Source organism: Pleurodeles waltl, chromosome 1_1, assembly GCF_031143425.1.
Source record: "Pleurodeles waltl isolate 20211129_DDA chromosome 1_1, aPleWal1.hap1.20221129, whole genome shotgun sequence".
NCBI classification, from domain to species: domain Eukaryota; kingdom Metazoa; phylum Chordata; class Amphibia; order Caudata; family Salamandridae; genus Pleurodeles; species Pleurodeles waltl.
In genome coordinates this window covers 621,969,604-621,983,993 of record NC_090436.1, presented here as the reverse complement: position 1 = coordinate 621,983,993, position 14,390 = coordinate 621,969,604, and the positions used below count along the sequence as shown (strand labels likewise).

Genomic DNA, 14,390 nt, shown 5'->3' with positions numbered 1-14,390 from the left:
AAATAAGGATTCTTGTGTCAAGGAAAGGCACAGAAGTCAATGGCTAACAATGAATGATGAACCAAAGGAACGTTAACAAAGATTTTCAAGTTAAAGGTTGTCAGCAATGTTCAAGGAACTGGGCTAAAGTGCCCATATTAGAAGTACATGACAGTCATGCGCGTCACAGACGTTTGCCGAGCATCCAGGCTGCCATTTCTTTGAACACTGTAGTTGTGCAATAGTGAGAAGTGTTGGTGGGAAAGGGAGGGCCAGGAGTAGAAAGGAATGGGACGTGCGTGCTCCCCATTCTGAACAAACACAGTAACAAGCATAGAAACCAAAGGAGTGCAACTGGGATAAATCAAAGGCATTGGGCGGGAGAAGTGGATTTAATGAGTACAGTTAATGAACCAAAAAAGGAATTCTGAAATGTTAAAGGGAAAACTGATATAAGAAACCCCAAATGAATGCTAGAAAAAAATCTGTTGATAGAAACCGGATCCGATTGGTAATGGAAGTGCTCTGAAAAATAATGCATCTGAAATGGATTAAAATGTAGTTTTGACTGGAAACAAAGGCACTTGCGATGTGAAAATCCAGAAAAATAGAGTGCCAGTGTAATAGCTGTCAGCTGAATCTATTCTCATCCTTGATGTTGGAGAAGCTGGACTAATCCAGTGAATCATGAGGCGGTGAGTTCCAAAGCTTTGATTACCTTTATTGAAAAACTAATAAGAAATGCAGTGGCCTCATGTACTAAGAAGAGTGCCTTGACGGCACTAGGCAAAAGTGAGTAGCGAGTACAGGACCCACAGAGCTACCCTGCAGTGCAATCCGACCACCAATCCCACACCGAACACATGGGTCCAACAACCACTGCACCCAAGCTCACCCAAGAGCTAATCACAGCCAAGAGAGGGTGTCCTTACTTGACAATTAGAGGAAACCAACCCTTAAGAGCACAAATGCAAGCAAAAAGCTTTTAAGAGCAGACCCATCATCCCTGCACCCCAACTTCCCAGTAGCGTGCCACTGGATAAACTCACCTATCTGCTGGACAGACAGAATTAAACAGGATCTGTCTCGGTTGATCCTCCCCTATTGTAGGCTCGTCCAGAATGGGAGGGTCCAGAGAGGGGAGACCGCCTTGGCAGAGAATGAAAGCCAGGAGAAATGGAAGCCACCAGCTTTACAGAAGTCTGTCAAGAGACAACCCTGTCTTGGTAATGAATGGAATAAGGTAGAGGACCAGTGGTCGGAAAGGATTAGATAGTGGTGCACTGCTCAGTTTAGCCTAATGCAAGATTTTTTTATTGTAATTGATGAGGACTATAATTTCAGACTGCTTGTGTGTGTGCAGGAGAGTAATTAGAGATCATGGGGGTTATTCACTAACACTTTGCACAGGTGCTCTCCCAGCACAATGCAATACAAAGCATTGCATCAGTTTACTTACCGTTAAAACAACTGCAGGGAGAGTGCAAAATTCTGCAGCACCACGCAATAACCCATGCAACCCTTAGCAAATCTAAGCTATCGTGTAGATGTTAGAGAGTTATGTGAGCCCTGGTGGTGTCAACATTCAGCACTGTAGGATCAGAGATATGCTATTCTCGAACACACAGTACTTCAGGGCTTGACAGGACCAGTGGGTCCAGATAATGTAGCAAACTCTTATTTGGTTCTAAGGAACAGATACGCAGAGCTTCTAAAGCTGTGTATGATGGCACTGAATAAAAGAGAAAGAAGAATAAGCTCCAGTAAATCAGAGAGAAATGTGTATTATTTGTGACCTTTGGAGGAAAGATAGAACCTTAAGAAGGCCTAGTTCACATGGAGTAACAAGGCTAAACCTGGGTCATCAGTGCCAAAGAAAAAACAGCGCATCTGGGGTTAGTGTGGTAATTAAAGGTAATTTCAGGTGAGGCTTCGGAAAATGCTTACTCTGTCTTTTTGCATGCGGTATTTTGGGCCCAGCAGCTAATTTAGTTTTGAATATGTATGATAGAAGGATGATTTCCCTTCTCCCGCATAACGCCATACAACTAATCCATAGGCAGATTAGATGAGTGGATCCTACCAATCTAGTGGTCATATCCCTGCCTCCACTGAACTTGCTGCCTGAAACCAACATCCGCATCTTGTGACGGTGGGTGGTGGGCTTTGTCATTTTAAAGGCAGATCTGGGAGAGTTTGCCACAAGCCAAGGAAAGAGTCCCAGGACTCCCTTGCATTCAGAAAGTGGGAAAGAGTCCCCTTCATCCCAACACTTGGTACAGATTACTTGGAGTAATCTTCCCTAGGCCTATGGGCACCTATTTTCCTGAAAGATCGTCTTGAAGAGACGAATGAGTGCCTAACCCTGTTGTGGTAGTGCATCAGCCACAGAATTTGACAAGTAGGCCTGTACAAACAGAACAAAAATATGACTTTCGCCCTACTGTCATGCTGTGCCTGCTCTGCCCGGCCTGCTGTACTAGAAAGAAAATCACAGCTAAATGGGATGGCAGAATCGTGGAGATTTTGCAGAAACATTGCCTTCGTGGAAGTAAAAGTAAATGAGGCATGATAGACAACAGTCACTAATGTGAGGTTTCTTTTTCACCTGCTTTTTTATTGTGCACGAATTGATCTGTTGTAAGTGACGATATTTCAGAATGTTGTTGTTTTTCCAGTGGTAATCTTGGTTGTTTCGCCATATGGATTCCCTCCATGCGTGTGCAGTTCTCGCACCAGGAAGTCCTTAGTTGATAGTGCACTTTGCTAATTTGTTATTCATTTATTCATTCACAGTGGGAATACATTCACTTGCTGGGGAATCGGTAGACCGTCTGATTAATTCCTCTATCTTTTTGCTTTGCTGCGTGTTGTTTGGATCCAGGGCATCTCAATTGCCTTACCTTTCTCTGAATGTTTGTGTTTTAGTATCGGCATCTTTCATGGTTCTCAATTCTTGAACAGGCGGGGATTGGAGTACAGCCGCACAGTGCAAACATAATGGGGGACTTAAGAAATGCATCTGTGTTGTTTGGCCGGATTTAACTTGTTATACTCTGGCTTGACAGCACAGCTGTCCCTAAACAATTATATGGGGCTTTTGCTCAGCCAACATTTTGGGAGCCGACAGTCCATGTTTTGATTGGGCAGATGTGGTGTGCTTCCACAAACAAAGTGCTTTGTCTCCACACAGCTATGATTCATTTATTTATTTATCCACCTGCCTGAGCTTGAACTTTTAGGGGCTCACACATGGCATTGTAATGCTAACAGTGTGTCTTAGGTAACCGGATATTTCATATTGTTTTTCTCTGGCAGCAGTGCAGATGGGGGAGGGCAGTCATTAATGTACTTGGATTTTTAGTTCTGACTTGACAGTGCAACTGTCACCTGAACTTTTAACCTACACCAGTATTATTCGACAGTTCTTTGCTATGTATTTTATCCTTGAAAAAGGTCTCTGACATTGAGCTATAATACTACTCAGCATGGACAGACAGCACAACGCTGACAAAGACAAATTACAAACATAGTAAAAATATATTTTTTAAATACATCACTAAAGTATGCCTTTCTTAGAGGACGTCTTAGCACACTATCCACTATGTTAGAATCTCTCAGTGATAGAAGCAGCGTTACTAGATACAGAATGGTGACAAAGATTTCATTAGGATCCCAGTTTATTTTTCACGGTTGGTACTTACTTCTGGCATTGTTTGTGACAGTCTCACGTCTGCTTTAGAAAGAATATGGAACATCTGAAATTAGCCGAGTGGTGTATTTTGAAAATTCACCATAACCAGTGCTTTTGTCCATTATTTTCATCCCATAATCTTGTTAGAGTAACTGGAAGCTTGAGATATCAGACAGCTACTGATAGAAAATGATCATATTGCCTTCGGAAGGTTCCGAAACACATGAATTAAGCAAATTGGTTATTCATTATGTTCAACAGAGTTCAACCCTTATCTGACTAATGACTACTTGTATAACTTCATCCTTTTGTAAAAGTGGTCATGTTTGAGACGGGTTTCTTTGTTCATTGGCAATTATGTTCCATATTTCTTCTCTTGTTAAGGATGTCTACGTATAACATTTTGAATAAAACAGTGCAACTGTGGAAGAACATTTGCTTGTTCACTAATGACTTGCTTTTGCTTCCTGATGTATTTTCCAGTTGTGATATCCTGATCCCTTTTCTTTACTACACAGTAACCTTGTTGCTGCTTATGAAAAAGCAAAGAAGAAACATCAAAACAAACTGAAGAAACTGGAGTCTCAAATGATGGCCATGGTGGAGCGACATGAGACGCAAGTAAGAATGCTGAAACAAAGGATAGCTTTACTGGAGGAAGAAAACTCCAGGCCTCACACAAATGAAACTTCACTTTAAAGGACAGGGCCATCCCTTCCATTTGCTGCAAGGTTATTCTATGGGAGAGATTTGTAAAATGAACCTGCCTGAAGCTGTCTCTGCATTTTGAAAATGGGAATTTAGACAGTTTTACTTAGAGACTGTCCTGTCCAGGAGAAGGCAGGATCACTTCATGCGATGAATGTTGTCAGAAGATTACATGCCTTCATGGAGGATTGTTGCCTTCTTTCCGTGTCAAGATATCAGACCTACATGGCAAACTGAGCGTATGGATTACAAGATAGATACATTCAAAGTATGCAGACGTATTACCTGTCAGCAACACAGTCATGCCAGTGTAGGCTAACTCCTGCAAACTATTGTAACTGTACTCAACCTCTGGAATCACAGAAGGTAGTTAATACTGACTGCACACTGTGATTATGTCTTTCCTCGAGGCCTAAAGACTGGGCTAACAACGGCTGTCTACAATCAACTGCTTATAAAGCACTGGGCTCCAGTCAGTGCCAGGATGTGGTAAAAAATGACCACAAGGTTTGTCTCTCTCCACCGCACATGGATGCACCTTGAGTTCATTTAACTCAGAACACTGTAGGGGGTTTTGTACATTAGCTGGTCAAGTGCAACTTTGCAGGTAAGCCATTTCCTGCTTGGCTTTCAAGGATGTGTACAAGAATGTCAAAAAACGAGTGTAATGTCACTTTACAAGCGAGGTTGAGATGATCCAAAACATCTCAATTTCTATTTTATTTTTGGCCAAAGGGTAACTATTTATAAAAAAAAATGTACCTTTTCTGTAAAAAAAATAAAAATAAAATAAGTGCGGAAGAGCAAATGGTCACGTCTTAATTGAGTACACTGTGAATAGGAATGTTTTTGTAATGAGGGCTATAATAAAATGTTTAGGTTTAGCCTATTTTTTAAATTTGTTACTTTTCTAATGTCTAGAAAAATCCATTGCCATTGTTGCAGTTGAATACACATTCATGTATTTTATGGAAGATGTTGAACCTGTTGAGGAGGAGACTGAATTAATTAAACTTGTTATTTTAAAATTTTGCGACCCTAGATGTTTCTATAGCTAACTGTGAAAAATAGTTTTCCCAGTTTTCCTAAATATACTGCAATTAAAACATTGCCTCGATGGTGCATCATGTATGTACAATGCTTGATTTACGTACTGTCATTAATTTTCCCCCATTTATCGCAAGTAGTGTTTGAAATTAACAATTTGTGGCTGCCTTTATGCTAGCAATTCAGCTTTCAGACATGCTGGTGAAAGCAGATACTACACTGTGTTCTTTCCTAAACTAGTAAGCATGAGTGTGCTGGTTTTGATTTTGGAACTGCACCACTGCAAAAGTCGGTCAGACCCAACTAGTATAAAATGTGTACCGATTTACTTTGAGAATGCAAAATTGCCATCTTGCTACACATTTTCTACTAGTTGCATCACTCATGACATCACTGTCATTGCGGAAAATGGGTACAGGAAGTCATATGTTGACAGTGGTCACAAAGAAAGCCCATCGAACATCAAGTCATGCGACTGACAGCCATTCCTTCTTGCGATGCATGCCATTCGCATTGCTTCTTTTTCACCGGTAATTGGACATTTACTTAATAGAACACCTCCATGCAGTTACGTTTATTATATTTGATTGCCAAGCCACCAACGCACGCTGGAGTTGAAGAAGGATCTTGATGGCGGTGATCGGAAGCATATCATTGACATCTTCAATGACCTGTCTCTGACTGGGGACAATATGTCAAACGATTCTTCTCATGTGATGGGGAGACACTGACTTGGCACCATGTGAGCATCATTTAAAATTGCTGAATAATTTAAGAATCTTTTACAAAGATCACAATGCCCACATTTTGTAACAATAATTTTCCATCTTGTAGTCTTACCCTAGTCCCTTATGATCTGTCACTGAGCCTTCTTTATGCCTCCAATTGTATCCCTCCATTTCATCCTACGATCTTTCATGATTAAACTGTCTTGTACTGGTGTTGGTCATAGGACAGAGGTAAGCATCCTTATATTGTCCTTTCCTCAGGTTACGTTTTGGCTAATCTTCTCATAAGCTTCTTTCTAGGATAAAATGTTGAGTGCGGGTAAGGTGGTTGGGTGCCTTGGGCTCATTTTCTGCATTGCAGTTAACAAGGGTGCCTGTGAACTGGTAGCAGACCAACACACACACTATTGCAAACGATTTCTAACCTTGTCTCTCTAAAGGGAACCACAAAATCCTGAAAATAATTTGATGGATGGCTACTCACGTTGCAAAATAAGCAGTTTGAAGGTTTTGTTAGTAACTAAAGTGATTTAAAAGTAACCAAAGAAATAGCACATCATTTTTTCTTTTTGTAAGTTGTAAATAGATTTACTTTTTCATTTGTTGAGTGAGAAAGACGATCGCATAGTCTGCCTCTTACATGATGCAGTTTCGGTCATGGGGGAGTTGTTTTTAGTTGATTGCAAGGAGTATGTCCTACCCCCTGGGGCCTAAGAAACACCCGGCGGCTTGTACAGGTGCTAATAAGGAGTAATGCGAGCATTTAGTGTGAAGTTTTCAGATTCACAAGTAACATCGTAAAAATAGCTTCTTGACATACAAATCCCAAAAAAAACAGCTAGTGGAACATATTCTTCTTTGTTAGTTGTTCGTCCAGTAACATTAGTCTGAAGGGCACTCAATTAATACCATCTAGTACTTATCTGATTGCTTGAACCTAAGTGTTAAATCGTTACATCCAATAGTACATCTAAAATTAGCCAATTTTTCAGCAGCAAACGTTGAATGGAAGAGCAAGTATTTGTTTTTGTTAACTCCGGCCCAAAAGCATGTGAACTAGCATAAAAATACATTTGCAGTAATGTATTCGTTTTCTAACCCTGGCACACTGTTGAAAATTATAATACTCCAGTTTAAGCAAACTAATTTTCAAAGCTGATTTTTTTTTCTGTTGGCTGATGTTTTGTTGATGTCTCATACCCTAAGTCAACTGTTCGGCTTATATAGCGTTATTCAATACTATAGGTGGCTCTAACACTACAATGAAGAGCATTGCAGTAAACTGAGTCCTTGCAATTTTAGAAACCTGAGATCAAAACGTTTAATGTCTCTGCTGTCTAATCACTGTGGAAAATCAATGAGTTCATTTCAACTGCTCTGAAACGCTACACTGCTCTAGGTCTCACAAGGATTTGTATATAGATCTCATGCCAGTTCCCAGAATGAAATTGTCTCATTCATGTCTGTACATTTGACTTCTAGCTCTGCGGTCTCACGTTGACTAAAATAGCTTCAACCTCTTATCAGAGTAGGCCTGGCCTTCGGTCACTGGAGTTTGTGTCTGTCTTAGATGAGCTGTTTCTTGTGTGCTTGAACTCTCTCCACTCGTAATGATTTTGCAGTCTTTATTCTATTACTTCCACGGGCAAACGTTCTAACCGAGTTAATTGGATTTTCTACATTTTTCAGAGGCTGTCTCCCAAAGTGCATGATTTATCCACAGAACATTCTAGTTTGAACCTTCACACCACTGGACCTAATAGTAACTTAATGAGACAAATATATTGCATCGGCACTATTGGTTTGTTAGTTTGGATCCAAAGAGGAGCATGATTATTGGTTACCACGTTTTAAAAAGTTGAATGGTACTTTTCTAAGGCGTCGACCCTGGTAGCTCCTAGTCAGTCGGTGGTTAGTGATATGATTACGGAGAAGAAAATAATCCAAGGAAACCCTGCACTGAAAAGGTTGCTCAGTTCTATTCCTTATTTCACACACCTGAGGTCTTGTTCCTCAAACTCTTTTGGGAGTAACCTGTCTAAGTAATTTCATTAGGCTCCTCAGATTTTGCCAGACTCTAGTAAACAGTCATTGTCATTTATTTTGTATTCGCTTGTAGTCTTATGGCAGCTGAAGTACAGAAACGTCAGTGGCTTCCACATCAGCTTTTTTTTTTTTTTACTTGGAGAAGGCCATCTTCTTAAAGGATATTTTACTTTGGTACTGTAGTCAGAGCTGGTGGGTCCCTCAGGCAAGATACTGCCCCAGTAGCAGGGGGCACCATATTGCACCTGAGAGATGCAAAGCCTGCCATATTACCTGATGATGGGGAGGAGGAGGGCATGCAAAATCATCAAAATTACATTTTGCCTGAGGCACCAAAATTCCTAACATTACATTTTTTACTGAAATTATTCTAAACATGTTCAGCAGCCTGAAAATGAGACCTTTTTGGCTAGCTCCCCAAAAGCCCAAAAACATTGTATTTGCAAAGAAAGCCGCCACTAATCAGTTGGATCTGTGCTTCTGTTCTCCTAAGATGGTGGGATTTCGGCCCTGAGATTCCATTACATCAGATCTAACATCATGCACTTCCCCTTCACAGTGCAGTTTAACTTCCTCCACACTGCCTCTACACGTCGTGCTTCTGACAAGGTACACAGGCAACCAGAGCCTATATTTGCCATGCAATTCTCAATAGAATAGTATTAGTGGCTGTAACCACCCAAGTTTATCTCAAAAATGTCTCATGCTGAGCCTTTTTAGCTTTCCTTAGATCCACAAATGATAAAGGAGATCTAGATAAGTTGACTTGTCAATAGGAACTGAACATAACCTCTAACTGATTTCAAATAGATGATCCGGGCTGTGGATACTCATCATTTAATTCATTTAGGCCCAGATTTACAAACAGTTTGTACTATGTTTGCATGACAAAAGTGATGCAAACCAGCACAAAATGTGTTTTTATTTACTTTGGAGCATAAAACTTGTTTTGCACTGGAAACGTGCGGTGCATTAATTAGTCTCAAGAGGGTGTTATATGCGTGGTACATGGGTGTTCCCGTGCAACCACCCACGCTTACTAACATTAGTAGACAAGGTTTTGCACCAAAAAATAACGTCATTTTGAAGCAGGCATTAAAAAGGAGAAATGTGTTTATTGCTCCTAACTCTTCCAACTTTGCATGTGTGCTGCACTGCACATCACAAATCCAACATGGGAAACGTTTTAAAGTTAGTGTATGCATTTTATTTTGTACTGGAAGGATACTGTTCCAGTACACAACATATTCTCGGCTCATGCACACACCCTTGCACAATGGCTCAGAGGTGTGTGTGTGTGTGGCGCTCACTAGCCTGATTGTGCGCCGGAGCTAGGGAGAAGGGAGGAAAGTGCCATATCTATGTAGATGTGGCACTGTCCTCTCTCCCTCACGCGCAACACAAAGCAGCATTTTTGGGTGCTGCACTGCGTTGTCTGTAAGTTTTGCAAATCTGGGCCACAAAGTCAAGGGTGGTGTTTGCTGCAGTCTGGTGCAGCAAGAGTCTCGCAACTTTCTTGGTCTCTGTTGACTGACTCTTTACTCTAGTGGTGTAAGATGTTCTGTTAAACCTTTGATGAGCCTCAACTTTCATGTTGTTCTGGATTAAGACTGGTGCATAGTTTTCTAAAACATGATCACATATCTCTAAATTGTTGGGTCCCACTTTGACACAGTGCTGAGAACTCTTATTGCTATACTATCCTCTAAGGAAACACAAACCTCCAAAACAGAACCTAGTGTGTTGTACAATGTTCCAGGATTTAGGCACTGCCTCCCAAGTTCTTTGTTACATTTTTGTAGTCCTAGAACATTTTGTCTCAATTTGGAGTATATTCAGCTGTAGGCCCTAGCATGAACATTTACTCTTGATTTCCGGGGATTACCAGTAGGGTCTACAGCTTACAACTTCTCTGTTAAAATTGTGCAGACTTCAAATGGCCTTATTCAAGTAAATATTCAAGTTATAGGAAAATATCTCCATTTAAGCTAGGTAATACATCCCTACAGACCCATGATAAAAAGACAGCAGGCTTTAGCTCCATGTTATACCTTCATTACTTGAATAATTTGAAGATGGTCACCATAGTGCACGCCCTCACCTCACTCTGGGTAGGAAAAATTATCTGCTTGGTGGATTTTCAGGGAATACATCACCAAGCCCACTACTAATGTCTCAGCCTTACAGTAGAAGCAAAAACTGCCCTCTTAGCCTTAGTTTTTCTACGACTGCCTTCATCAAAGCCATAGCAGTCACACCTGCTCACCATAGGCATGTAGCTCATGCTCATCCTAGACAAATAGCTTTACACAATTCGCTCATACATGCTCAGTCTCCGAGGTAAGCTCTCTGGTGTCAGCAGGTAGTTAGTAACACCCTGTCAAGTAGACCGCCATTATCCCGTTTTCATCTCAACTGAGATGCTTCCAGTTTTTGAAGCAAATGACACAGTTCTGTGACTACTTCATATCTGATTGCCTCAAAGTACGAAACAATCTTACAGTTTCATAGAGTTTCACAATCAGAAATGGGAGTTGGTCCTATGGTGAGTGTTTTTAAGTTACTTCTTTCATGGAAGGCATGCAAGTTGAGGACAAAGGTGCACGTCCTTTACTACAGAAGAATAGTCAGTCAACCAGCCAAGAGATAGTGTTTGCTGAGTTGAGCCTTCATTCAATATGCCTAGATATAATTGTAAAGCCTTAGTGGTTGAGTGATCTCTTTAGTAAAGTGATATGTTTAAGGCATTTGCCGGTGAAGTTAGTCAACAGCTCCTTTTGATTCCCAATATGTTCAAGAAATTGTAAATACCAAAGTCAACGTAAACTAAAATTGCTCCAGTGCTGGCCTTTCCGAGCATGTAGGAGGACTCAAGCATCTTCACGTGATGAATAGGAAAATCCGTCATGGCCTCAAAAATCAGCATCCTGCACTTTCAAGAGTAGGTAAAAATCAGTCATCTTCATTCTATCTCACACGGCTCTGCTGCTCAACCTTCACTTTTACTCTGTCTCTGTGCTCCTGAAGGCACTTCGAAGGAGCAGTTGAGCATTATAAATATTTCCACTTTGCTATGAAACGTTGCACCATTAAACTCATTCTAAATCAAGAAGATGCATGATGTCGCATGATGTCACCTGATGTGCCTGAAAGTAATAGTCGTGTGGAGCAGGCACCTGATGGCATCTTGTCTATCAGTCTAGAGAGAGAGAGAGAGAGATGTAAAAGCAACTTGGTGCAATTATGAAGCTTTCCACGTGGGTGGTTTTGTATCTATTTTTTTCACTTGCCTCTGATTCAATCTCCATTTCAACTGCAATGAATTCAAATTTTCTTCAGCATCTCTGTTAGGTAAAGAAAATGAAGAATCTGTTTTCGCGTCTCATTCTTGCACACCTTCTCTCTCCATAGTCCTTATCAAGTTAATTTTTCAGAATTAAGTTGGCATCCTCATTGCCTTATCACATCCCTCAGCTGTGTCTCAGTCTTTTTCCCTGTTCAAAAACAGGAGGCTTGCTTTTTCTTCGTGCATATTTCGGGTGCTGGGTAAGATACATTGCTATAATTCGCCAGCCTGTTAGCACTGCAGAGCAAAATCTATTACTTAAAGTATGTTAACGTTCGAAAAATAACATTAGCACCTTCTGCAGAATGGCAACATTAGCTTAACTAATTGGAAGACTTAAAATGCAAATATTAGCATCTGGGGTTTGCCTACTTACTATGTTAATTGAATGTGTTGATCAGTAATACATTTAAGAATAAAGGCACTTTAGCCTAGATTTATAAACACTTTGTTCTACCACAAAGGCACAAAAAGTGATACAAAGCAACACAGTTTTGCAAAGGTATTTACTTTCCAGTGCAAAACATATTTTGCACAAAAAACAATACGATGGAGAAAGCTATTACTGCTATCTGCTAGAAAGACTGTGCTGAATAATGGTCAAGCATGGATTACCATCACAAATGTCATGTTTGGGGTCTGCTTCGATCATTTTTGTTAAACAGTTTTAAAAAAACTTCAGTATTTCCACCGTCCCTTACAAAGCTCCCATTTGAAAAGGTGGCATTTTACACTATGAAATGTTTACTTTGAACTGAAGATTTCTGCAAGTCTGGCTACTTAATGGATATTTAAAAAAACATACTATTTTTGGGGACCTATACTCAGGATGTATCCCAAACAGTTGTTAGTGACTTACATACCAATCATTTCATTGTTACTTCCAAGACGACGAGCAAGCACTGTCTGCCCTCACATAACCTTCGTTTATATAGTTATAGCTGATTGTAATGACCCATAGAAGCGGGACAAGCTCGGAACACTGTCCCAAGAATGCTCCCCATTAAGTAAGATGCAGTGCCGCAGTTACAAGGAACTGGACTTATCATTATTGGAGAACTACGCCTCTGATGAACACTGGTAGCGTGGCCACTGGCTATGCTTTAAAATAGTGAAATTGCCTCTAGTCTGAATATTTTGAAATCTGCTGAACGTAGTCACACCTGTACCAATGGCATCCATTTACAACCAGTGAAAGCAAGCGAATCCCAGAGAGATCCTGCACGCGGCGCGGTGCATGAGGGTGCCACAGCCATTTGTGGAGCATCCATACCTTTATTCACATTCCCACCTCCTCTAGCTGCAGGTATAAGGTAGGGGCACATCTCAGAGGCTCTGTAGAAAGAAAACAAAGCCACCCAGTCTTGGGCCAGGAAATCTAGAGGATTGGACGAGATTCACGAGCCAATTTCTCACAAAACAATCTGCAGAATTTCGGAAATACTTTTCAGTGTTACTGAGGCATCTTCTTTCAAAGTCAGTTGCTTGAAGCATTGCATGAATCAGGAATAACCAACCGAATACTCACTCAATACCGCGAAACATTACAGCCAACAAAAAGTAAGGTTTGATCTCACTCTGACAAATACATGTCATTAATGCTCTAAAATGCACAGGCACATGGCAGTAGTGCCAGGATGCAACATTACACGTTCAGTCTGTTAGCTGGCCCACAGAATGAGTCTCACACAGAAAAAGATTTGCTCATTGCTTTGCAGAATCCACTTGAAGTTCATTGCAAAATCCACACCAAGGCGTATCTGTGTTTGCCCGTGGAAGTTTGGTCGGATGTCGGGCATCGCATGCGTGGACCTCTTTCAATGAGAGTCCTTTCCTATTGTCTTTGTCCGATGGTAACACTGTGATGGCGAATCGTATCGGAAGTTCTTCCCAGATATATATTTTGTTCCTCCCGAGGTCTCCTCATATGTGTGTTTTGCTTCTATTTTATTTATACTGCATGGAATTCTCAGTTTCGCGTTAGGCTTCAAAACTGTGCCGTTTTTGTCGTTGTCATTGGAAAAGTATGAACATACGTCACCTGGAATGTAATGTTGAAATTGCTGCAAAGTACTCACACATTTGTTTTCTGTGTCATCTGTACGGGACGTTTAATTTCTTGCTAAGAGTTGCAGCTTCTAGTTTCAGACACTCACCGTTCATTTGTTCCGTGTTTTCAGATGCATTTGTTAGTTCTTTGGCTACTGTAAAATGAATGTTTTGTATCCATTTGATATGGAACTGTAAAATAGGCGCCCTTCATTTATTTATACAGAGACATTTATAATACTTTTATTTTGCAAACGGGCTTATATTCTGAATAAAAACGTTTAATGCCAAAACATCATTAGTGGTTTTGTTTTTCCGATTTAGACTCGTTCATTGCTTGGAATCGTTCACATCAAAACTGTTCTTCAAGGTAAAGTGACCAAGTGGCGAAAAGTATATTTAGCTGAGCGCAAGACCGTGGTTAAAGATTTAGGCCCTGATTATATGGGAAGGGCTAAGTTCTGATCCCTATGAAGACGCCTATTTGCACAGGGATCAGAGTTACGAGTTGTCTGGCAATCACACCCTCGGAGTTTTCTCTTGATAAAGTCCGCAGGTCAAACTTGCCGAAATTTATCGGTAGAAAAGGCCCGTAAAAAGGCAGAACATGGAATTTGGTATGTTTAATACTGATTCCGCATGTCATGCCTTATTCGAAAGTTGAAAAGTCGGAATGGGAGATATTTACCACACACGTTAAATACCACGCTTCGAGGAATTGGTATTTACTGCGTGTGGTAAAGCCCTCCACTATTCCGCCTAACTTGTAATGAGGGCCCTAGGAGTCTATAAG

General features: G+C 40.7%; 1 protein-coding gene across 2 annotated transcripts in view; it reads left to right on the top strand.

Moving 5' to 3' along the window:
• MCC (MCC regulator of WNT signaling pathway) overlaps window positions 1-13,890 on the top strand; it is a 1,218,505-nt gene extending 1,204,615 nt beyond the window's left edge. For both annotated transcript variants that reach the window (XM_069226494.1, XM_069226495.1), the window contains one exon: window positions 4,192-13,890. In XM_069226494.1, coding sequence (XP_069082595.1) covers window positions 4,192-4,372 — 181 coding nt within the window. In that variant the 3' untranslated portion in view covers window positions 4,373-13,890. The remainder of the gene's footprint in view (window positions 1-4,191) is intronic.
• Window positions 13,891-14,390: the final 500 nt, after the last annotated feature.